At 42.0% G+C, this 25,583-nt stretch overlaps 1 protein-coding gene across 2 annotated transcripts in view; it reads left to right on the forward strand.

Annotated features, from left to right (window-relative positions):
* Positions 1–25,583, forward strand: part of col22a1 (collagen, type XXII, alpha 1) — a 55,577-nt gene that overhangs the window by 23,055 nt on the left and 6,939 nt on the right. For both annotated transcript variants that reach the window (XM_048994264.1, XM_048994265.1), the window contains 41 exons: positions 1,541–1,594; positions 2,767–2,820; positions 2,975–3,028; positions 4,469–4,522; positions 4,718–4,762; positions 7,707–7,760; positions 8,067–8,120; positions 9,013–9,039; positions 9,506–9,535; positions 9,739–9,792; positions 9,988–10,041; positions 11,137–11,190; positions 11,532–11,585; positions 11,782–11,835; positions 11,995–12,048; positions 12,274–12,327; positions 12,424–12,468; positions 12,537–12,599; positions 13,763–13,816; positions 14,381–14,422; positions 14,561–14,584; positions 14,825–14,878; positions 16,038–16,091; positions 16,238–16,291; positions 16,399–16,452; positions 16,564–16,617; positions 17,226–17,321; positions 18,516–18,560; positions 19,552–19,629; positions 19,862–19,897; positions 20,318–20,371; positions 21,577–21,621; positions 21,754–21,789; positions 22,179–22,292; positions 22,658–22,711; positions 23,279–23,332; positions 23,867–23,920; positions 24,569–24,622; positions 24,780–24,833; positions 25,130–25,183; positions 25,386–25,439. In XM_048994264.1, coding sequence (XP_048850221.1) covers positions 1,541–1,594; positions 2,767–2,820; positions 2,975–3,028; positions 4,469–4,522; positions 4,718–4,762; positions 7,707–7,760; positions 8,067–8,120; positions 9,013–9,039; positions 9,506–9,535; positions 9,739–9,792; positions 9,988–10,041; positions 11,137–11,190; positions 11,532–11,585; positions 11,782–11,835; positions 11,995–12,048; positions 12,274–12,327; positions 12,424–12,468; positions 12,537–12,599; positions 13,763–13,816; positions 14,381–14,422; positions 14,561–14,584; positions 14,825–14,878; positions 16,038–16,091; positions 16,238–16,291; positions 16,399–16,452; positions 16,564–16,617; positions 17,226–17,321; positions 18,516–18,560; positions 19,552–19,629; positions 19,862–19,897; positions 20,318–20,371; positions 21,577–21,621; positions 21,754–21,789; positions 22,179–22,292; positions 22,658–22,711; positions 23,279–23,332; positions 23,867–23,920; positions 24,569–24,622; positions 24,780–24,833; positions 25,130–25,183; positions 25,386–25,439 — 2,184 coding nt within the window. The remainder of the gene's footprint in view (positions 1–1,540; positions 1,595–2,766; positions 2,821–2,974; positions 3,029–4,468; positions 4,523–4,717; positions 4,763–7,706; positions 7,761–8,066; positions 8,121–9,012; positions 9,040–9,505; positions 9,536–9,738; positions 9,793–9,987; positions 10,042–11,136; positions 11,191–11,531; positions 11,586–11,781; positions 11,836–11,994; positions 12,049–12,273; positions 12,328–12,423; positions 12,469–12,536; positions 12,600–13,762; positions 13,817–14,380; positions 14,423–14,560; positions 14,585–14,824; positions 14,879–16,037; positions 16,092–16,237; positions 16,292–16,398; positions 16,453–16,563; positions 16,618–17,225; positions 17,322–18,515; positions 18,561–19,551; positions 19,630–19,861; positions 19,898–20,317; positions 20,372–21,576; positions 21,622–21,753; positions 21,790–22,178; positions 22,293–22,657; positions 22,712–23,278; positions 23,333–23,866; positions 23,921–24,568; positions 24,623–24,779; positions 24,834–25,129; positions 25,184–25,385; positions 25,440–25,583) is intronic.

Consider the following 25,583-nt stretch of genomic DNA (forward strand, 5'->3'; position numbering starts at 1 on the left):
CTTAGGTCCGATCACTTTGGCTATAGCCCCTAGTATTTTAGCCCCCCCCAATGCCAATCTTCCTTCAAAAAAAGAAAAAGACAGGCCTGACTTCCGGTTCTTTCTGATGGCTGGAGACGACCCTGGGCAGTAACTGGCACGCAAGAACGCATTCACCTTTAAAGGAATACCTGCGTCAATCGGCTGTTGTAACAGTGTAAATGCGTGCTTGGTCTTTGTACATTTGCGCTGATAATGCAAGAAATTATCCCCCATTTTAACCTTTATATGTTATTCGTACTTCATATGCCGTATAAAGGCTAAAATGCTCAGTAATTTCTTGTCATAGCAGCGCAAATACACATAAAATACCTGCGCTTTTGCGCTGTTACAAGTGCATTGCCGCACGTATCACTTTTAAAGGTAACAGTTACCAGTTACTGTATGTGCGTCCATGTTTATAAATATTTATGCAGTACTGTACTGTATAGTGTAATAAACAGAATGGAGGCAATCAGCTCTAATATACATCACTTAGGTTTGCATACTGTAAATATACATAATCGTTTTTATTTATTCTGAACAATGAAAAGGTGTAAAGGAAACTCCAACGTCGTTTTAATTTGTATAAATGCTTGATGCTGAGACGCCGCACCGAAGTTCTCTTACAGCATACAATAGCGACTGGTCGTAATTCCGGGTGGTCGTTAAACAGGGAGATCTTTAAGTGAGTAGTATCTGTAATCGCAAATGTTAGCGAAGATGAAAGGGACAAATTTAGGGTAGCTATTCCGCCTACAGGAACATGCAAGTTTAGCAATCTCAGTGTCAGCACAATTCAAATGATTAATTCCAGAGAGAGTCATCAATGTTACGTTTGGATACACTGAGTGACCCTCGCATGAGAATTGTAATTAAAATCCTGCATATCACTTTATTGCAATTGCTGTACAGCTCAGTAAAACGTAAACGTTGCTGTCGTACCTACTGGCTTATCATACAATGTTGACCGATTGGTAACTTGATAAAGTTTATATATCTTACATTATATAGCAAAGCTTGAAGAAGTATATCAAGATCTGCAACTTTCTCTTGGGAAGAACAACATCCAAACGGCCACCAATTCACTGCCAAAAACACGATTTACTTGAAAGCATTTTCACAGTATGGCATTGACTGATTTTGCGTTCTTCGATGATGTCATTGTGTGTATGATGAAGAAGTGTTCCGGGAATAATTAGAGGTCGATATGTTGTATACTGGTTTATGAAAGCCCAAAAAATGTTTTGTAGGCCAGTGTTTGGTAGCGCTGTGTAATTAAGCAGTCATAAAATGTTTATGCATTACGTCTGAAGGGCTGCTTTGGAAGAAATGTGACATCATTAAACCAAGTAACAATTCCGAGTGCACGCAGCAAATAAACAGCACTAGTTAGTGTTTATGTGAAAACGCCTTTCAGAACATTATTATAAAATGATTATGCTATTACTGTATGAGTAACATCACGTCTTATGGAAAGCAATACAGTGAGTATTTATTAATGGTTTTTACAAATCCCCAGGGCGAATTGGGATCTCCAGGAGAATCCGGGTCCAGGGGAGACAAAGGGGAAAAGGTAAGGTCATTTCTGCAAGAAAAGGCATGCTGTTGTCTTCTTGTGACTGAAAATGCACCATATGCTATATTAAATGTTTTGACCATGTCATGTTGATGCATATGTACTCATGAGTTAAAGTGGGCCGGAACGATCCGGAATAGCCACCCGTCAGCTTCGTTTTAATAAGTAAATAAGTCTGATCAGTAGTTTTATACATAATAATGCCAAGCAAATTCATTTTTTCGTGTACTGCAGGCTTGTGTTCCTTCCAGCTGATGCAACTGAGATACTCAACAAATCAGACTAATGTCACCCCACAGCCCCGCCCTCACACCAAGCTCCCAACCTTTTTCTATTCTCATCCCTTCCCTCCAGTGGGTTTATGCCTGTAGATAAACTTGTGACAGCAGTACTAACTAGCTTAAATCGAGAAGAGAGCGTAAAGTTATATAGTGGTAGGTAATTTCAGATGCAACGTCGCAGCAGAGCTCATCAAATATCACCAAACACACAAGCTGTAGCCCGGAGCTGAAGGGTGTGACCACTGGCGATGACCGTCAGGAATCTCCTCCCCTACTCTGTCGGCGCTCGCTGTAAGCACGGCCGAGGGGTGGCTTTAGCACCACCGCTGGTCCCGTGCTAGTATGATGCTACAACCTTCTGAAAACTGTTTTCAACTTGCATGGTGGATGAGTGAAAACAGAGACGTTTGCAGACTCTAAAATTCTAATTGGCCCCTACTCATCACGTGGCCCGTCCCTGATTCGATCCCAATAGTTACACTCTCATTCTCTGATTGGTCATCTGCTTTATTATCTTGTAAATAGTCTGTAGGGTTTGCAAACTGCCCAGCACTTGTGGTGTAGCTAATTTTAGATTTGCATTGGAATGACATAGATTTGCCGTAAGATTTTTTGCGTGAACGTGAGGGTCTGAAACAATGAGTGTCACGCCAGACGCGTGAGAGTTGGCAGCCCTGATATTAGGGTTCCCCACCTGCCAAATCCCATTTTAACCTTTGTACGTACTATAATTAATATATGCACTTCATGAGCCTAAAACGTTTACATATGGCAGAATCGTGTCCAGAATTTGTAGGTATTGCAGGAATTTAAGCAGATCGTTCACTGTCTCCGTTTTGCTTTCTTAAAATCTAAAAATGAGACGTCCTTCATTTCCTTTGCTTGCAGGGATTACAGGGGCTTCTAGGGCTTTCTGGGAAAAAAGGAGAGAGAGGAGAAAGAGTAAGTACAGCCCCCACCAGCATGGAAACCGCACAGAAACACAAGCTCCAGATGATACTCAGTAGTTTTCTAGATGAGTACCGTGTTATTTTGATGAGCTGAATGTCCTTAAAACAACAACCTGATATTTACAATAATCTGTCTTGCATTATAGGGTTTTATTGGAGAAAGAGGAGAGAAAGGATTAGCGGGTCCTTTTGGTCCTAAGGTACGTCCATGAAGCTGAGCAGCTTATATCTCATTCCACTTATTTTAAATATTATGTGAAATACTTACAAATATTTATTATTATTATTATTATTATTATTATTATACATTTTGTCATGTTACTAAATTGGTTGAACAGCAAGAGTCCTCTGCTGAAAAATGTATCAGCAATTCACAAAGGCTTGATGAAACAGACTGAAAAACGCCATTTGTTTTCATCGACGGGATAAGACTGGACCTCTTAAAAGGCATTTAAGTGATGTAGTTATGCTGAAACGGGACATACGGCCGATGTGCTGACATCTGGGAAATTAAGTAATCTTTATAGATGTGGTGAAGATCCACGAAAGCCTTCCAGGAAACTGGGAAATTGTGTTCTCACGTTGGCTTGAGTTACCTGCCTGCTGGGCTATGCGGAATTGTGAGGATATTCCGGTGTGTGGGTGTCCCAGACTGCCGCTATCATTTCTCTCGTGAGAAAATGAATTTCCAGTTTCTTTCCAGTTCTGTTCACCAGTGGTGGAGATGCAGAATCTGGTTCGGTTAGGATGTTCTTTTAATCAAGTCTTCCTGCCCCCTTACTGGGGGCTGCAACATCCAGGCATTGATGAAATCCCTAAGTGCAAAACAGGATAGGCCAGTCAGATGGACAGAGTGAGGAGAGAGTCTGCCCCCTGCTGGTGAACAGTTGTAAACCACCATAATGACACTGCTAATAGTCTGTACGGTTTCGCCTGAACGATTCGCTTCTTCGCTAACTAGCAGCTCAAGTCAAAGGCTTTTGTGGAGCAACTGAAGCGGAAAGTGATGGTTTGAAATGGTACGGCTATATCAGGAGCTGCTGCAGCAATAGGCTTTGTGTGGGCACTGTAGATCATTTAGGCTATTCAAGGCTATCTCTAATAGCGCCTATATAGTTTATCCATGCCTTCACAGCATCTGTGAGCACCATTTTTGTTTGTTAGGTTTTATAAATAGGTTGCAAATGAACAATATTATTAACAGAGATGTGATATAATTATGTGGCATTTAAATGCTGTATATTAGTAATAGTGAATAAATTATGTCTCATGGCTCAGAAAAAGACAATCGTATGCATTCATCATATAAAATGATACGCGCATTTTCTTCTCGTAACAGCACGGATGCATACCTGCTTTATGTGCATTTGCTCTGTCGTGACAAGAAACTACAGTGTATTTTAACCTTTATACCACAAATAAGTGTGAATTATCTGTATATTTTCTTTATTTATTGAATGCATGCTTGAGTACCAGTTATGTGCATCATAGAAGTTGGAATATTGACAAAAAAATTGTCTCCCACATGACAAACCGTTGGCGTGCCGGAGCTGAGTTCCTGCCCTGTGCACGTTCTGGTTTCTGGCTTCATCTCAGGGTTGTTGTATATGAAGTCCCTCCTTCTGTCTGCCATCTTCCAGGGAGTGCAGGGTGATGCAGGACTTCCCGGATCACCTGGTCCCAAAGGTGTATCTGTAAGTGCTGCCTTGATGAAGTTTACAGGCTCGTTTGCATTTAATCAAGATGTGACCATCGGGAACACGAGATTATTATAGTGAAGAGAATGTATCAAAATCAGCACTTACAAAAATCCCGATACACTGGGCTTTGTGGGTGAAGTACGACACATATATATGGATATGAATTTGATTCATATTTTTCTTTTCTAGGGTGACACAGGGTTCAAAGGAGACAAAGGAGAAACTGGGCTCAGGGTATGTGTGTCATCTATTGTGATATCTGTCTTTTAGGGCTGTCAAAATTAACGTCTTAATCGATACAAATAAACTAACGCGTTGAAATAATTTAATTAAATACACTTAAATATGCATTATAGCAAGCGTTAGCTTTACTTGTTTTAGGAAACAAGTTTTTAATTGTGATTAAGTTATTGCAAAATGTGTGATTAATTAGTATTTTATAATCGATTGACAGGCCTACTATTTTTATAAGAGCATGATTTGGGCCAAGCGCATTCTGAGTGGATGTTGATTATACAGGACAGGGAGGTTGTATTTTTATGAATAGTATCCTGCATCTAAATTGCTCACTTCTGCACCTTAGATTTCGGTTTACCTTTACAGTTTAAGAACATTAAGAATCTAAAAAGAGTAACAGATTTCTTTTTTGTTGTTATTTGAATGCTAAACGAATGTATTGTAATGAAGAAGTCGCCACTACTTCTGTTATTTGTACAATTAACTGCCCTGACTGTTACACAAATCTTATGTTTCTTTAAAGGGGCCCTCTGCTGACAGTTAAATTAATCCCTGAATTGGACGACACTTTTACAGAGTGGTTTAGTGTTTCTGGATTTTCAGTGACACGTAATTCCCTTATTTTAATATTTGGAGAAAATTTAGCAGCATATAGTATCTGTCGGGATCCGGGAGCGCGGGTAACGCGCACGGGCAGGCAGACGGGCAAGGAGCAGGCAGGCAGGCAGGCAGACTCCGGGGTAAAGGGGATTTTAATCAGGCGATAACGGGAACCAGGAAACATCAAAGGCGATAACCTCACAAACATCAATGACGGACAATGAACTCAGGCAAGACTAGGACTGAAATAGACAGGACTGGGCGAAAATAAGTGGACACAGCTGGGTATGATCGGGGAAGCACACGTGGATAATAAGGGGGGCGTGGCACACACGAGGATCGTACGAGCCGGGCATGACAGTATCACATAACTATTTATATGTTTGCCCTGATCTAATACCTGTGTTGAGTTCGGTTTGATATTTAGGTGCACGTTACCCATGTGCATTTGTGATTGCCAGTTGAATTTGAGTTACGGTATTTCAGGACATTTCAATGAATAAATATTTACTGTATTTGACAAAAAAAAAAAAACACCAACAGACAGAATTATGATGTTTAAAAGCAGCACATGACAGGGTTAACATGAAAAAGATTCCAGTACATTCCAAAAACAAATGTGCTGTCCCAAAGGAAGAGGGTGGATCCTGAGATGGTACTAACAGACCCATCCTGTGTGGCTCTGTGGTTGTGCCGCTTCAGTGCTGCCCTGTCACAGCTAGACCACTCATCCCGCATTTCACTTTCCAGTGTCTGCATGCTCTCTAACTCGTACCACTTCGTTTTCACAACTGTTATCCATGACGAGGATTAATATTACAGTACAGGACATGAAGTACAAATCCAAACTACAGCCAGATTTTTCACGCTGGGTGAAAAATAACATATATCTACGAGTATATATCCACCAAATAACAGCCCACGCTGTTGTGTCAAGGATTTATTAAATATTCTATTGTGTCTAAATGTAATATAATATTAAAATGACATTTTTAAAGATAAAGTACTTGGGAAACGCCAAATAATATTCACAGTTCAAGCTGTTTGAATTCAGATTACTGCAGAATTAGCAATAAACAGCGATTCTTGATTGTTTGTATAATAATGGATCGATGAATGAATGCTAATTTATATGATTAAATAAAAGAGTGTGCAGTGTGAAGACGGATACATTTCAGACATAACAGACATTTTCTGTATGGATTTTAATTCGATTTTCATGGTGTTTTCGGAAGTCTGTGTTTCCTGCTGTAGTACAGTCATAGGGGTCATTCTTTTCTCCACTGAGAGTTTAATCCTTGCAAACACATCTATTACCTAGTTTTTCTTTTGGGGGGGGGGAGTGCTATCCTGAGAAGGTTAATATGAGAGAAATGACGGCATGTATCAATACAAACCAGCCCACATCCATCTTATTAAACTCTGTGAAAGTAACTCCATCCTTAAATATGTCTTCAGTTTCTAGCGGGATCGTTTCTGATCTCAGTTATTGGTCTCTGACACCAAACACTGACACCAAGCAATTCTTAAAATGAAAGAATCACCAGAACATTCAGGACTGACCATTCGTCCTTTTTAATTAGGACTCCGGGAAAGACTTAATCAGGTGGCTTATCCCTGCTTATCCTTTAATCACTGGGCTTATCCCTAAACTGAGAGTTTACAAAGTCTACTTTGTGTTCTTACCATGTCACACCACAGATTTGGGGCACTCAAGTTTCTTTTCCTCCGAGGTGCAAATTTAATCAGCCACACAAAGCCAAGGGTTCCTCTAGGTCAGGGTTGCCCAACTCCAGTCCTGGGCGGCCGGAGCCCTGTGTATCTTAATTCTGTCCCTCTTCCACCACAAATGATTCAGCTCAAGAGCTGTGTGGTAATTCGCACAAGGAGTTGAATGAGATGTGTTAAATGAGGGGAAACCCAAAAATGTGCAGGGCTCTGGCCCCCCAGGACTGGAGTTTGACACCCCTGCTCTAGGTAGACGGACTGTTGATCATGCAGTCTGGATTAAATTGTTTCTGTGGAGTCCACCATTTTAAAACCCTTGTCATACAGCGAAAGTGGAGTGGATTGCCCTCTTGTGGTCAGGTAGACCTGTGGTTAACAAAATACAACTTTCCTCCACCCAGAGGTGGAGATTCCTGGTCCAGAGAGTACAAATCCAGACCAAGATATTGTTTCAACCAACCAGTTGAGTTTAAAAAGTCACAGACAAAATCTTGGTCTGGATTTGTACTCCCTGGACCAGGAATCTCCACCTCTGTGTCCATCCATTCATCTGTCTTCTGACTGTTCAAGCCGTCAAAGAAATATATGATTTTCGCTCCATGTCTTTTTCTAGGGAACGGCTGGTTTGGATGGATTTCCAGGAAAGCCGGGTCTTCCGGGAAAAGACGTATGTTATTTAATTTTTTAATACACCTCATAAAACATCCAACCTTCCTAGAATATACAGATTAATTTGTCCTAGTGGGCCTTCAGTTCTCTTCTGGAAGCAAACAGTTCATTGTCTTGTAATGAATTATTGAACTGAATTACGAAATCAAGCAATTATCAGTGTTTGTCTTAAAATAAGGATCATGTTTGAAGAAAGTGAAGTGTAATCCTACCATACTTTTGTTTATAATACTGTATAATACTGCAGCAAATACACAAGGATAGGATGCAGCCTGTGTTTTCTCTCTCCAAAAACTCACAACAGGGACCCAGGGGACTGATCGGGCCACCTGGCACTATCGGACCCAAAGGCGAAAAGGTACGAGTCTGATTCAGTGCATTGCTCTTAAAAGCTTCCAGATTGGAGAAAGACAAATGAGAAAAATAGCCTGGAAAATCAATGCAATGGATTAACTGGTTAATGATACATTTTGAGTTTGCGATAATACTCATTGACTCCAAAGCCACTAATGTTCTTCTGAATTTGCTTGATATCCACTCTGATTGGTAGATTTCTGCCGGTGATGTCTATACCCAGAAGTGCATGCTGGTCTCTGGAGGCTGGGTGATTTGTTAAGGGATGGAGCTTATACTTGACAGTATTGTCAAGGTCTACCATGGGGTCACAGAGCAGGCAACAAAGCCCGATTAAGCTGTGAAAAGCCCACTGCGAGAATCACTTAACATAGTAATAGATTGATGGATTAAACAACTCAGCGAAGGTGGTGGCATAGGAGAGGTCTGGCACATGACGTCACATTGATCGACCGTGGCGTGAGAGTCGTCTGCTCCTTATGATGTCCCAGACATACCTCCTTCTCGGCAGATGCCCTGTCATTTGTCTGTTCAGAAAGACATTTGAAGGATATGATTTGGTCGCCTGTAATTATGGTATCCCTGCTTTTTGAAGGTGCTGGGGAACAATTCTTGTTCATTCTGAAAGCATGATGCAGCCTCACTTGAGGGCACTGCCATGCTCCCACATGTTTGAACACCCCCTGATGCTCTGGGGCAAATATAAAGTGTTTCACAGCTTCTGACCAAGGAACAGCCGCAGAAGATTCATCACCATGTCTGTAGATGATTGGCAGGGGTCTTTCTCCCCAAAATTACGTTCCCCTTGCAAAATTGCACTTTTATAAAACTGTGTTTTTTGTACTTTATTTGACTTTATTTGTCGTTCGTTTTTGTTTTGATTTTTGTTTCCTTAGGGAGAAAGAGGTTTACCAGGGGAAGTGGTAAGTAGTGAGCGAATCGCACACCTTCCAGCATCACAGTCACGTTTAGTGCCACTTAGATCTGCAGGTTCATGAGCTCATGAATTCAGGGACTGCATCCTTCGAGGGACGCAGTGTACGTAGCCTTCGTAGGCTGTGTCCTTCGAAGGTCTGTGAAATGCATCTTGGGATATGTTGGGCCGCAAAGGATCCACCAGGTAGATCCTTTGCAACTCTGCAAAAGAAGAACGTATTTTTAGATCGCATTTGAAGGAGCCTTCAAAATGCGACAGGCTTGTCTTGCTGCTGTGACGCATTCAGTCTTTGAGTGCAGACTTAGAAGAATGCAGCCCCTGAATTCAGACACAGCCAATTTGCTTTGCTGGCCAACAGGGAAAAAAGCAAGCAAAAATACATCAACATCGTATTTGTGAGAGAACAAATCTGCCCCCTGCTGTTTCCTGATTGTTTGCATTTCACTGCTTAGGTTCAAAGAGAGAGCTTGAAAGGAGAGCCTGTAAGTATTTCATACTGTATGATCACGTTTCTTTCTAACTGACATCTATAATGCATGCTAACTTACACAACTAGGTATGGAAACCAAAAATACAAAGTAACGCTGAGCTAATGTAATTAGTAAATTTGGTTATTTTTGAATGATTCCTGTTGTCCTCACAATGAGGGCATCTGCCTTACCTTCAATTTTTGTTGTTTTTGCAGGGAGCCCCTGGACCTAGCGGCCCCCAGGGTCCAATGGGCCCCCCTGGAGCACCGGTGAGCGTGTGGAGTTAGCGTAGCGTGTGAACAGCTGCAGGACCTGCTCAGTGAGCCACCAGAGGGCAGCACAGGGCAGCAACCGGAATGGTTGTTAGCCAAGCATGTATCATATGAAAAACAGGCACTATTTATCCTCTCTATGTGCTCTATAAATAAGGAAGAGATTGTGAGGTATTTCCTTCTTCCTCTTAGGGTCCACAAGGTCCTCCTGGACTTCCTGGAGAGCCTGGGGAATTTGGCCATAGGGTAAGATTGTCTGGATTTTACTGTCTTATACATGGTTATTCTCAGACAGATTTTTCAGTCAGGCAAATATTGTGTGGCGAGTAATTAATCAAAGATCACCAAAGACGGCCTTTCCTGTCTCTAGTTAGAAGCTTTCATAGGAATATTTTGTCATAATTTCCATTGATCTTCATTGATTTTTTTCTCCCCCATGTTTTCCACTTAATAAAGAAAATGAATCCTTTATAAATTTGAGCTTATCAGCAGAATATAGGAACAGATTGTACAACATGATTTTTCAGGCAATTCTCAATTGCTCAGCATTCTTTCAGGACGTCCTAAGAAACAGGGCACAGCGTGTTTGGACAGTGTACCACCTCCTAGCACACCCAGTGACTGCTATGCAGTGCTGTACAGTGATTGTCTTACGTATGGAAAACCTGCTTCGTATCCAGAGCTCTGTCTTCTGCCGGGGCATTTATCATGTCTTCATGAGCCCCTTAACGGAAATCATCCATCCTGAGCATAGACGGACCAGACATTCTAAGTGGATTTCCACTCAAGAGCAAAACAAGATGTGTGTTGTGATTCTGTCTGGTTTCCATGTGCTCTGGCTTGCCTCCGGAGATGTCCAGCAGTGTCTGTTGTCAGCTCAAGAACAGTACAGCCCGGCAGGCCGCAATGCCTCCGCCAGCCTGCGGGACACAGTCATTCCATGGTTGACAGTCATCACCAATTACCAGTCTCCTGCCGTGGGGAAGAGTCTGCTCCCCGGCTGAAATTGGAAGCAGTTCAATCTCAGTCCACCTGGGGGCAGTAGGGGGTCAACCATGGCAGACTCTGACAGACATTTTGATCAAAATGCGATTTTTACCACAAACATGGTATTTAGAAAACATTGACCTCGTCGTTTTGTTTTTTCTTCTCGGTCTAAACATTTTGCCGCAGACACAGATGAGTCCCAGACATGTTTCTTTTTGTACTGAAAGGTTAACTATGTCTGCAGGGTAGCATTAAGCTATTAGATGAATAACTTAATATAGCACTTATATTAAGTGCTAAGTGAATATAGTCGCATGCTATTATTAGCTGAACACTGGTGCGTCTGTTTTTCAGGGAAAAAAGGGAGAAAGTGGCCTTCCTGGGGTTGATGGATTACCGGGACCACCGGTAAGAATATAATATATAGACTACAGTGACGTTATTTAAAACCTGCGTAACGTTTTATGTATCAAATAGATATGTATCTGAAGCAGATTCATCAGACATTAATTACACTCTAAAACTTTACAAAAAAAACATACATTGTATTGTTGGAAGTTGCTGACTTCATATCTATGTTTTATACGTCATATAGTTTGGCTGTGCAGCTAACCATCGCCCTCTGGTGGTTTTCAAGCCTTATGACAGCTCCAGTCTTAAACCATGCCCTAATATTTACACCACTTCACTGTCTATAGGACCATGTAAAAATACCTCTTACCTTTGTCTTTTTTCTCCAATATTTTCAGGGTCCTCAAGGTCCTCCTGGAAATAGTGGCCCATCTGGGTCTCCTGGACCACCGGTTAGTAACAAGTCATCTGAATGTTGGAGTTTCCTCACTAGCGACACAATATGGTAATGAAGAACATGCAGAATATTGGATAATCAATTTCACATATAAAATTTGACTCGGTTCACATAAACAACATGACGTAGCTGTGAAATATGAATCATGTTTGCTTTATTAATGTGCGTGTCTATTGTAAATGTGTCTCTAGGGATTACCTGGAGAAATTGGGTTTGCTGGGAAGCCAGGAGAGCCAGGCAAACCTGTAAGTGATGTGCTGTGACAGATGACATTTCCTTGTGTACAGCAGAGGCGCTACACTAGGTGGCGCCAATTAGCTGTCAAACATACATATGTTTCTGTGAGACCTTCATGTGCAATCACAGCTTGCTTGGCGGTTTATTAAACTTGATCCTAAACCTAGGGTTTGCCTGGTAAAGATGGCTTGGATGGATTCCCAGGATCGGATGGGACGAAGGTTAGTATTGTCCATAATTCTGTCAATAGGATGATGTGTCAAGCACAATGTGAAAGTCGGACGTTTGGATAGGGCATTCAGTAATAGACAACTGACAATGGTGAGAATTAAATATTTATGCAGCTATATACTTAATTGGCTATAGTTGATATAATACAATACTTTTATAGATTTTTTTTCCTTGGCAAGTAACGTGAACACTGTGCATCTTTTTTTAATCCTCAGGGGCCACCAGGGGAACCAGGTCTAGATGGTTTTCCAGGAAAACCTGGCCCCAAGGTACAGCCGTACACAAGTGATGTGGGTAATGTTTCCAAGGAAACAAACCAATGAGTCACAAGCAAATAAACGTTAATGTGTTGGTGTTTATGTCAGGGAGAAGAAGGTCCTCCAGGTCCGAGAGGCAAGGCTGGGGAGAGGGTGAGTGCTCCACACATTTCTGTCCCCCTCCCTGCTGTGAGATGCCACTAAAACACACTGTGTCACAGGGAGAAGCTGGTCTGCCCGGAGAATCAGGTGCCATTGGGCCTAAAGGGGGAAAAGGCGAACAGGTGGGTATACTGTAGTAGTGTTACCATCCCAAAAGCGCTAGGAATGCAGGTATGATGGAGGCCAGGAAAGAACTGCATAAATAATCAAAAAAGGTGATAGGTGTGCAAGGCTGTGTAATTAGGGCTTCTTAGCTATTGTCAATGTGATAATGCAGTGACTTATTGCGGAGAATTACTACCCCCTAGGTGGGAGGCGTAGATCCCATCTCCTCTGTGTGTGTGTGTGTGTGTGTGTGTGTGTGTGTGTGTGTGTGGCCCAGGTATACATTACATTGTGGGGACCAAATGCCACAATGCGATAAAAACCTGCTGTTTTGACATTGTGGGGACCATTTTTCCCCACAAGGGGAAATTGAATATTATAAAAATCTGTGGCTGCAATCAAAAAAACTAGAAAAGCCAAAAGACTCGCATTTTGTTCGGTTATTTATGGTTAAGGATTAGAGTTTTGCCCATAGAAAGGAATGGACAATCCCCACAAACATATGACTACAGGTCATTCTCTCTCACTCTGTGTGTGTGTGTGTGTGTGTGTGTGTGTGTGTGTGTGTGTGTGTGTGTGTGTGTGTGTGTGTGTGTGGAGTTGCATGCAAAGGCATCTCTCACTTGCATGTTGTTCATGTTTATTCCCACTGATGGACTGGCATCCGATCCAGGGCGTACCCCATCCCGTTCAGGGCGTACCCCATCCTGTTCAGGGCGTACCCCATCCCGTTCAGGGCGTACCCCATCCCGTTCAGGGTGTACCCCAACCCTATGCCCCACACTGCGACAGCACTGTCTAGGATATGTGGTTAAAAATAAAAGTTATTCATCGTTTGTTTTAGATGTCCTCATGTATTAAACATTTTTAGAAAAAGAGAAAGTTCAATATAGTACATATTAAATATAGATAGACTGAATACTGTTTCCAATTTAGTATCAACATCTAAATTTCAAAACGAATAAATTTTCATGCAGTTCTCAGATCTAAGACTAGAATTTGCTGCTGACATCAGTGGTGAAAAATTCTCCACTGACATTCATCTAATGTCAGATTTATGAATTTAATGCTTCTGCACTTATTTCGATGCATGTTTCTCCTTGTGCCAATATATAGATACGATGCAAATGCAGACATAATCACGGCATAATTTAATGATATGACTCCTTATCCTTAACAGGGTGAACGAGGCAGGGATGGGTCTGCTGGAACAATTGGGCAGAAAGGGGACAAGGTGAGTTGGGGTGGAGAAATAAAGCCAACACATAGCCTAGAGATGCTTTATTCGTTGCCCCTCCTATTTCACCTTGTTTTCCACGAGACACACAGACATGCATAAAGGTGAGAGTATGTTTGGGGGGGTCGCAGCACAGGGTCAGCCAATGTCCAGCACCCCCAGAGCAACTGGGCTAAAGGGCCTTACCAAAGGGCCCAATGGTGGTGTCACTCTGCCGGTAATGGGATTTGAACCAGCAACCTTCTGTTCATGGACACGGGGTCCTAACATGCTGCGACTTGGAATATCACCCATCTATGTAACCCCTTTAGAGGCACCCCACATGTAATGGAAGCATGTAATGCAATATATGGGCAATGAAGTACTGAAATCAGTTATGTGGTTTACACAGACCACAGACTTTCATGCTCATGCTTAAGCGAAATCAGAATCGTGCTGTACTGCCAGGATCCCTTTGGTACTCTTCAGGAAATCCATTTCAGGGTTACTTTCCAGCGACATTCAAATTAGTAAATCAAAATCCTCAAGGAAAGTGCACAGTTTTTTTATTTCTTGTCCTAGGGTGACATCGGACCCCGAGGACCACCTGGAGAGCCGGGAAATGTGAGTAAAATTACACCAGTGCCTTTCAGATGTAGCCGCAAATATAATAGACACAGGGTAAACTAACCATTAACATTGTCATAGCATCATTATAAATAATGTTTTTCTTAATAACCAGCTGTGTGTGTGTCTGTTTAGGTAATTCCTGAGGCTGGACAACAAGTAAGTTATTCTTATTGTAAATTAAAATTTATTAGATTTGCTTGCAAGCTGCCTGATCCTGATATGACACGTTTCCTGCTGCCCTGCTTTGTATGTAAATATCTCAGTCTCCATAGCCCAGTGGAGACCTTGTACCACATGCCTACAGCATCTGTGGGATACTTACGACTGCATGTTCATTACGAAATTCATTATTAGTTGTGTATCACCTGACCTTTAACCATTGAACATTCACCGCAGGGGAAGCCTGGCGAGAAAGGCGAGAGGGGAGACAAGGGCAACCCCGGGGAACCTGTACGTCAGCTAATCATCCCTGAATATTATTGTTGTTGTTGTTAGCTGTAGTTTTGATCCAAGGTGACCTCCGTGTGACATGGAAATACCGTGCTGATTATAGAGAAGATGGTGATTCTGTGTCATGCACAGGTCTAACTGTAGTTAAGGCCACATGTTACCTTTCAAGGATTTTGATATTTTGAAACCAATGGGTGCTTCATTTGCCGTTTGTACAAGTATGAGTGCAGGAACATTGAAATGCTTTTTTATTTCCATCTATCGTATCTTTATTCTTCTTTGGGACATGCACATGCGCATACAGCTGAGAGTGAAGCCTGGTGGAAAGTGCTATAAGAGCACATTTCTGCTTTATCCACTTTGAGAACGATGAAGGCCTGTTCAAGGTGCTGAGATGCAGTAGCGCAGCGGCCCACTAGATGGCAGCAGAATGTCAAGATCTACTTGACATCAGCTCGCAGATCTTCTCATGGGTTTAGCGTAAATGTGCAGCTTTTTCTCTCTCAGTATTTAGCCACTTTACTACAAACATAAATAATGAGAACGAGAAAAAATAAACGTGGGAACTTGAAACTTAAAAAATAGTTTGGATGGAGAGAATATAAAACATGCCAGGAAGATTTTTTATCAAAACGAAGAACTTGCCTGGATGCGAGTTTCTGCGCTTCACTGTGAATTCTTCAGTTTTGCCGTGGTAGAACATCTCCACCCAGCTCCAGTATACAGATCTAAGGCCTTTGAATTTTTTTCCTGTGATCGATGGAGCTTGAATAGCTGAATCTGTCTTAGATTTCAGATTTTATTTTCAACCACTCTGCTCTATTGGGTAAGATCCATAACAATACCTTTGCCAACTTTAAAATAGTATAAAGTTGTGAGCAAGATCCCAGTATTTGTGTGAAAAGCTTCAACACTGAGTGACTTATAAAACACAAATTGAAGTGGCACAGAAATAAAATCCCAATGTCATTTACATAAATTTGGAGATTCAAAAATAACATTTTTTTTTTTACATTGTAAAATTTTTTTCTGGCATTGGAGAGAATCTGCTATCATAAAAATAACAAAAAATACGATCAAATCCTTTCACCATTTTGAAAAAGTTAAGACACACGTCGGGCGGCTTTCTCATATAAACAATCTGTGGCTTCTCTTTCAGGGTCAAAGGGGACTTCCTGGTGAACAAGGACAAAGGGGTCCACCAGGACCTCTGGTAAGAAAAGCCCTTAGTGACCTCTGGGTGACTGGAGGTCCCATGGCAACAGATGTTCTGCGTATTTGATTGGCCACACGGTTAATGCCTTATACTGTATAATGTGTTCTGCTTGTGTCATGCAAGTTCTGTCCCACTTATAACAGGGTCCACAGGGAGATTCGGGTCTCAAAGGGCAAGCTGGGCAGAATGGGGAGCCAGTAAGTGCCGACCAGCAGGGTATAATCATATCAGAACTGTGGCCATTATTCTGTGCTCCTGCTGTTTGAGTCCAGCACTTCAGTGAAGGTCCATTATTTTATTACAGGGTCCACCAGGGCTGACTGGTCCTCAGGGTCCACGTGGGTTACCGGGCAATGTGGTATGTCTGAAAAAAAGAAGAAAACATTGTCTGAAAGTTATTGCAAGGAAGCAGTGCATTGTGGGATTGCTGGAGCACTATTCAAAATGTCTTTGTCCGTTTTTTAAATAGGGTGTTCCGGGAAACGTGGGCCTCCCCGGTACAGATGGTCTGAAGGGTGAGAAGGTATGAGACAATGGGATATTAACCCGATTTACGGATACGCACGCGGTAGAAGGAAATGAGGAAACTGTAAATCTGGGGCACACTGAGTCGTACGAAGCTGTATAGGAACAACATAAAAATAAGCCCAGCAGTATTTCGCCAACTGTGATTTGATATTTTACGGTCATGAGATGCAGTATAATTAGGCCCCAAATACACCCTGATGCGGAAGATAATGAGGGGTAGGAGTAATGAGCAGCAGCTCCTTGTGTTCTGCTGTGCGCAGGAACGCAGCTCACTGCAGCCCACCGCAGCTCAGTGCAGCCCACCGCAGCTCAGTGCAGTCACTGCAGTGGTGCTCGTTTGAGCAATCATTTCCGTTTATTTTTTTCTCTTGACTGTCTCTAACAACACTTCATATTTTCAGCTCTCAGCTGTCCCCTCACATTTATGAAGACTTCTCGAGTCGAAGCCTGTTTCACTTTTCTCCAGGAAAGCATGTTTGGAAAGCGATATTAATGGTGCTGCCAAAGGCTGTCCCATGACACCCTTGTTGAGTAACAGTTTAGAAATCATGAAAGAAGCAGGGAACATTCTCATCCTCATGTCCCCTTCTTGCCATTTTCCAGGGTGAACCAGGAAAGGATGGCCAGCCTGGTCCTCCAGGGAGACCAGGGGAAGCAGGAGGACCTGGATCGCCTGGCAAGGGGAAGGATGGTCACCCTGTAAGATGATAAAACGGCCACCTTATGACAGATGCGGAAATTTCAGGTCCAGAATTTAAAAATACAGACTAAGACTTTGTTTCAACCAACCAGTTGAGTATAAGGAGTCACAACGACAGAGTACTTAAGTGGTTTGTTGAATCAAAATCTTGGTCTGGATTTTTACATTCTGGACCTGAAATTCCCACCTCTGTGTTGTGACTGGGGCTTTACATCATCATTTTTTAATCCATAGTCACTGGAACAATCATCTATATGATTTTACACCAAATTTTTTATTTTTGCACAAGTGGGGGGAAAAAATGCTGTAACACTATATCAATGCTATGTCTATAACAATCTATGAACACATTCATAGCACATTATAATGCATTCATAATGCATTATAAACATGGCAAAAATATTCTTAAAAAGGCCTGACACATTATAGCCATATTTATTATACATTATGAATGCTTTATCAAGCTCTCATATATAATGTCCTATACTGTAGATACCTTCATAATGTGCATTATAGATGAGAACTTCGTTTGAGCTTCTGAAGTGTTATAATCAACAATATAATGCCTTATGACTGTGAACACATGTCAATAATGTAATGCTACGTTAACTCTTCTACCGACCATTATAATGTATTATGAAGATATCTGGAGTGCATTATAGATGACAGCCTTAAGTGTTACCAAAAATGCAAACACAAATCATTTAATCAATCTATCACTTTCATATATATTGAATCCAAAAAATACTTTTTAGAAGTTTTTACAAGTTATTTATTTGCAGGTTATTAATTCCCCCCAGTTAATGTTTGATCTCGTTCCGGGTGTATACCCTTACTCAGTCTCAAAAATGTTTTTTCATTTGGGGTTGGGCTTTGTGAGGCTGCTGATTATAGTTAAAAATGAACGTCAAAACTGTTATACATTGTAATTCAGTACATTTATAAAGACAGCGGTTATGGTTATAATGGCAGATCCTCTCATTAATATATAATGTGTAATTTTAGCAAATATGTTGTCTACTGCAAACACATATTTCGATGTCATTAGGAAACGTCTGCAGATTTTTGTAAATGTCAGTCTCCGCTTTGAAGGGGAACCTGGCAAAGTAATTCTGTCTGCTTCTTATCTGAACTTCTGCTTTGCTGTTTGCATGGAGCGGGCGCTGACACTTTCATCATTTGCTGAATTTCAGGGAGATCCGGGACCACCTGGCCTGCCAGGACCTCAGGGAATGAAGGTAGCGATTTTGAACATGTGATTGAGGATGTGACATGCCCAGTAAATGGCAAAGGAACTATTTCCGCATTCTCTGGACCTACTTTTTGCACACTTAGGAGTCTTGAGCATGCCTGTCCAAAAAACATATGAAAATGAACATCTTTAGCAGGTTATTCATTTAAACAATATTATGAATTTGTTCAGCAGTCCTTCGTATCCTGGCTGGCTCATTTTCCCTTTTGACCTGTGGGATATTTCTTTAGAAGTCACACCAGCCGTAGTGAGTTGTTGTGACCTTAAACTGAAAAGGTGAAATGCTTTATCTGTAACCGAAAATGCGAAACGCGCAGAACAGCATGAAGTTCAGGAGGCACCAGAATATATCATACCCAACCAAACTCTTGCAAGGCAGGAATATGTTTAAAACGCAGGAAATGTTTAAAATATGTTTAAAAGGCAGGAACGTAATCGCGGCTGACATGCAGGAACATAACACACAATGATCGAATAGCAAAGGGAGTGATGGCAGGCACTTAAATACACACAGGAATCCAAGGAAAACAAGGGACAGGTGTAACTCATAATCGATTAACCAAACAAGGGAGGTGCAGGAATAACAGGAAACAGGTGGAAGCAGAAACACAAAACACAGAACTAAGGGAACTAGCAAACGCTAAAGACTAAAAATACACAGCAAACACTAGGGTAACAGCAAGAGAGACTAGTAAGAATACACAGCAACAACAACAAAAAAAACACACTAAGTAATAAACACCAGGGCACAAACAAAGGAAGGAGTCGTGCCCTTTGACCCCGACAGCTCAGGGAATATCTAAAAATTGGATGAATGTATGCGGATTAAGATTCAATTAATGTAAGAGTGTATGGGTTTGTAGCATTCAATATAGATGATGCCTTTTGTTTGAACATTGGGAGTGAATGTACTCAGTGTACACATTTGAATGTGCAGAATATGGATCCTAATGCTTGGTTCTAATGGTCTTGCCTAGGGCCCAACTGGACCACAGGGCATGCAGGGACTCCCAGGAAGCAGAGGCACCCCTGGAGAGGCCATAACAGGGCCCACGGTATGACACTCCTGTTCGATGCTAAGAACACCACAGTTGCAAGTGTGCATGCACGCTCATGCAGGCGAGTAGCCGTACATCTGGCATGGTGGGGCCCCTTGGTCTGTCCCACTGAACAGCTACATGAATCTGCCATAGCAAAGAAATATTTTTTCGATAATCAACAAATTATAACAAAGCGCATGTCAATTGCAATGTTTTTCTTCATATGCTTATTTCGTTATTGGTTCAGGGACCTCCAGGACCTCCAGGTGAAACAGGAGCAGCGGTAAGAAATTTGTGTGAAACTGTTCATTAATATCAAATCCTGATTTCTCAGTTTCTCTGGTGATTAGTACTAATTCATTCTAATATATACTGTGCTGATGTGATACATTAACCAATGATTACATCACTGCGCTAATTATGGAAGATGTATGATATTTCTACAATATTTCTAAGGGCTTATATACGTGTAGGTCTATGTAGGGAACCTTACAATGATATTTCATAATGAAATTTGTATGCGTTAATAGTGATTAAATAACTTTATTTGTATGCATAACACTGAAGAACAAAGAAGCAGCACATTCTTCATCAAGAACCTGGTGCACTTTTATCATTTCCACAGAAAATAAACTATTCAGTGTGATGAGTGCTGACCTGGTGCTGAATGACCCTTTGTGTGCTCTTTTATTCAATCATTCAGGGCGTTAGAGGTCTGCCAGGAAGCCTGGGACCTCAGGGTCCTCCTGGGCACGATGTAAGCCTGCTCAGCCTTCAACACTCAGTACAGTACATGTGCACGGTCACTGTGGATCTCATTCTCACCACCAAGCTTGTGAAGTTTTATCAGAGCATTTAAAAATTTGTTTATCCACCTTCCAACCACATCGTGGTCAAATAGTACATGATACAAAACACAGGTACACCCTGGATATAGCGCGTGAACACGCTGACTGTGTGATTTAGGGCGTACTCAGGCCCTGGTGCCTTGTACCGTGTCCGGGCATCATTGCCCCCACCAAATACGTACTGTCGCCCCCCACCAACTCCCCTGCTGGTCTGTGCTCACATTGCACAGCGATCCTGGCCTGAGCACGCTTTCACCATCACCGTGTGACTTTTTTGTGTTTAGGACAAGCGCTATGGCGCAATGGAGCACAATGCACAATGGAGTTTCATGGTTAATGACCTTAGTTTGTGGGTGGAGTCTTTTTGGGTGTGATGGCACACAGCCCCCTCACAGGTTTATTGAACAGGCGACACAGCGGCTTTCATTTAATCGTGCTGCACGTAGAAGAAGATTATCCACGTATCTCAGTTTTTTTGTGCGTCGCATCCATTTCTTCCTGGATACTATCTTCTGTCCAAATCTCCAGCAAACACTGCACCTCAGACCAAAGTGATCCATTTGCTGCAGTGTTTGTGAAATATTTGTCACCACCCGATCCGTACGGCCTATCTGATCTGATCCTTCCAGATCCAGGTCATTGTGGTGTACAGTACATGTGTGTATGCATGTGCCGGTTGCATCATTAATGTCTGTGTTCTATACTTGGGCACCGTTAGCGATCACACCAGATGCATGTGGTGCCCAGGCTCACCTCCTCAGGCGTGCCAAGGCACGGTACAGAGCAATCACACTAGTCAAGAAAGTAGACTCCGGGGGGGGGGCTCGAACGTGCTTGGGCATGGTACAGATGGCCTAGTGTGGGTACACCCACAGAGACAGCAGTTTGCCTGAACCAGAGTTCCAGGGGGAAGCCGGCAACACATGCAAACTCTGCACGCAGAGCGACTGTGAACCCCCAGCTGTGAGCCAACACTGCCACTCACTGAGCCACTGGAAACTCAAAGGCGTGATTTTCAAATATAATCAATTAGTCAGATTTAGCCCGTCTGGTGCATTTTAAGAGCATGTTGCGAGAATGAAGTTGAAACCAGTAATTATTCTTCGCTTGCTAGGGTTTACCGGGACGGCCTGGTGAAAAGGGGTCCCAAGGGGAACCTGTAAGTATTATTTGTAAATAAATATGTACAGTATTCTGTACAGACCCACTCAGCACAATAGGAAATGAGTTATAACTGATGCAAAAAGTAACAGTTTCTGTCTGTCTGTCTGTCTGTCTGTCTGTTTCATAGGGAAAAGCAGCTGACTTGTCAGAGCTGGATTTGAAGGTACTAACCAAGCCATGCTTTGCTACTTGATTTAAATTATGAAGACTGAAATGTATGTGATGTACACTTGCCATTTAGGTGTGTATTGCTGGTAATGCATTTTTGCATTTGCTATAACTTATTCACATATAGTACCAATTTACCCTATATATATATATATATATATATATATATATATATATGTGTGTCATTTTGTCCTCCTATATCATACAGGAAACATGTTATGTGCCTGCTCACTAAATTTAAGGCCTTGCATATCCCCTAACATTAATAAGAGAAAAACAATACAGAGAAAATGGGAAGAACACATGAGAAATTCACAGTAAATAGGGAATTACTTACATTTACGATCCAGGTTCTTTTCTTCATTGTGACTCTCGGCCCCCCAGGGCGTATGTTCAGATTGCCCTGCAGGGGCCCCAGGGCCGCCTGGCATGCCTGGATTGCCAGGGGACAAAGGCATTGCGGGACCCCCGGGCAAAGAGGGGCAAGATGGACACCCGGTATGTAAAATATGTCACTGCCTGCAGTCAGCCATGTTTATGGTCGATAAGATCCCATTCGAATATCTTTGGTGATGTAAAAGCTGGTTAATGAATATTTGATGACTAGAATGAATAACATTTATGGGAGAGATGCTCAGCATAGTGATAAAATAATAAGCAAAAGTCTGACACGTGCGCAACGTTCTGCATGAATTCCTCATGCGTGTCTGTGTAATTGGCCAGTAAAGTGATTGTGGTTCGGAATATGATTTGTGAATTTATCCTGGTTGAAGGCTGTCTTTGTTTAATATTTTGGTTACTCAGGGTTGGAGTTAAATTCCAATTCCTGTCGTTAATTAATGGTGTTTTGTATTAAACTGCAGGGTCCTGCTGGGCTTACTGGTCCTGCTGGGCCTCCAGGAGCCGAGGGGACGAAGGCAAGATCGCACGAGCTGCCCATGTGACAGGGCTGTCCATTTAGAAACATCTGCTGTTCTTGCTGTTAGGTTTTTAAGCAACAAGTCTGTTTTTATAGAGCTGTTAAACTTTCAAAGTTATAGTTTAGTTTGTTTCATGCACAAATATGGATGATTTTCCCTAATGCGGAGTAATACTGAGCAATCAGGAAAATTGCAATTCCACTTATGATTCCAATATCAGCATTTATTCTTCGATTTATGCTGACCAATTTGACCTTGAAAGATACAGAAACTGCATTCTGGTTTTCTTTAGAAGCCATATTAGTACCACTGTATAGTTCTGTATTTATATTTTACCTGTCATGTGACCAAAGATAATTTAATGAAGACTTGTAATGGGTACCTTAACAGTTTGGAGTCATACAGTCATACAGGTATCTAAATGTACAAGTCCGATCAGACTGAGTCACAGTTTATTCATGACTTATGCATTGTTAATGGAATAATGTGATTTCACAAACACATATATATGTATATATATATATGCTGGTGTTGGCACTAATGATATGCAAAATGTGTTACTAGGGTATAAAAGGTGACCGAGGACCTGCAGGTGCTCCTGGAGACAAAGGTGAAAAGGTGAGACTGAAAGTAATATCGGCAATTTCTTAAGCACGGTATAGACTTGCATCAGTGCAGAATGGGGCAAGCCCCTCCCCTTCTACAAAGTTATGATTTGTTTAAGCCGTTTGCCAGCCAGGAAAAGCTAAGGAGTTCCCCTGGACTGGTTAAAGAACAGTATAGCTGGTTAAAGAGCAGTTTAGCTGGTTAAAGAACAGTTTAGCTGGTTAAAGAACAGTATAGCTGGTTAAAGAGCAGTTTAGCTGGTTACAGAACAGTTCAGCTAGTGCTGAATATAAATGTAAACATTTATGTAAACATAAACAGCATTAATGACCCATTCCCCCCCCACCCCCACCCACGCACCCACCCACCCACAATCGACAAGTTTTACGGCAGACTGCCACCCAGGGCACCCCGTCAGACCTCTGGCACAGTCAGTAAGCCAGCTAAGCGTTTGCCCCCACTGTGTTCACGTCAGTGTTTATGCTGTGCGGCTCCCGTGGGGCGTCTGCGCCCTGACAGCACAGGCTGTGCATTGCTGTGTTGCAGGGACTTCCAGGGGCGCCGGGATACCCAGGGGCTGCAGGCTTAGTTGGGCCTCCGGTGAGTGTCTGCCTTTGCTGTTACAGCAGGTCCTGCGGCTGCACATATATAAAACTCACCTGGCACATTCCAGTCTCCGCATAAATTATTCAGTAAAGATTCTTAATGTGGTTATTGTTAGTAACACATTAACCATTTTCCCATTGCTGGAAGAACCATTTTATTGTATGACCCTGACTTATGTTACCCTGGTAAATTAATATTGCCCTGTGCATGTTTAACTTAGCATGTTTACATGTATACCGGGCCCTCGGCAGGTAGCGTCTCAGCTTCTCTCCTCAAGGGTTCTACATTTAAATCCTTAGCTCTGTCTTCAGAGTTTCCATGTTCTCCACATTCTTCCTTTGATCTTGTGGATTTTCCCCCCAGATCCTCTCAGTGTGTATGTGTTCATTTGTATGCGCATGAGCCCCATTTCTGGGTCGTCCGACATTAATTCTGGACCTTTGTATGATCAAGCACTAATTGCAACAGGGGTTTATAAGGATCAATGAAAGAACGAACCCGGTAATTTTTAGCTGACGGTATTCATGGCTGATTTCTATAGGTCTGCATTGGAAGAATGTGCTGGACTGTTTGTGAGCCTTTTAATAGACAGTTCTGTGCTCCACCAATTATTTTCTTGATGAGCATGAGGTTCTTTCATAGGGTACCGATGGTCAGCCAGGACCAATGGGTCCTCCAGGTCCACCTGGAGAGAAGGTAATTAAATCTTCATCAGCTGTTTACCAGCCCTGGTAGTCCTGCTACTAATAAGACAATATAATTTCCCTTCCAGTAGCATGCGGTTACATTGTAAACGTGTAGCTTGTCTCATAGCCGCTGGTGTTGTGGATGATCCATGTTACGTTCTGTTCAGGGTAAAGATGGTCTTAAAGGAATCCAGGGCCCGCCAGGTTTACCTGGATTAATGGTAAGATATTGTCATGGTTTTCCCTCCTATTTATGTAAGAAAATAGATAATCCTTCCACAGTGCTGAATACTCTGTTTACCAATGACACCAATTCAATAGGTAAAGTTCAAATGTTTAAATGTGACAAACTTAAACAGCATACATATGTATTCACAATACATTAATAAAACGGTGTCCACCTTGAACCACTTTTGTATGAGTACAGTTCCATAAAAATGAATTCGCTTTCACATATCCCAACCTATGATGTTACCTCTCAGACTGGAAGATTAGATTTTTTTTCGTCATATTAAAGGGAATTGCTGGAAAAATGGGGAAGGATGGAAGGCCTGGTGAGCAAGGGGAGCCGGTAAGTTGCTTCCTGGTTTGGTTAAATGGTCTCTTCCTGTCTGGTTGAATCACGTTATGCTGTTAACACAACTGACAATAAACTTGAGGCAGTTGTATGGCAGTTTGAAGATAGAAATCTGTACTACATACTGTATAGAAAAATGGCTTGGAAAACTGCATTTTTAATATGTATTGATAAATATATTTATATTTATTTTCAGGGAAAACAAGGAGAGCCAGGACTCCAAGGCCGAGACGGACTCAGAGGGCTTCCTGTAAGGTTATTTTTTTTGGGGGGTGGGGAGGTTACTGGGAAATGTTGGCATTTCTACGATACTCCATGCATCATTTCCCCATTGATATGTAGCAACAAAGGGCCACATTGAAATGTTGTGTTATGAAAAATGCCTGGTTAATAA

The sequence above is a fragment of the Brienomyrus brachyistius genome, chromosome 23 (assembly GCF_023856365.1).
Source record: "Brienomyrus brachyistius isolate T26 chromosome 23, BBRACH_0.4, whole genome shotgun sequence".
NCBI lineage: Eukaryota > Metazoa > Chordata > Actinopteri > Osteoglossiformes > Mormyridae > Brienomyrus > Brienomyrus brachyistius.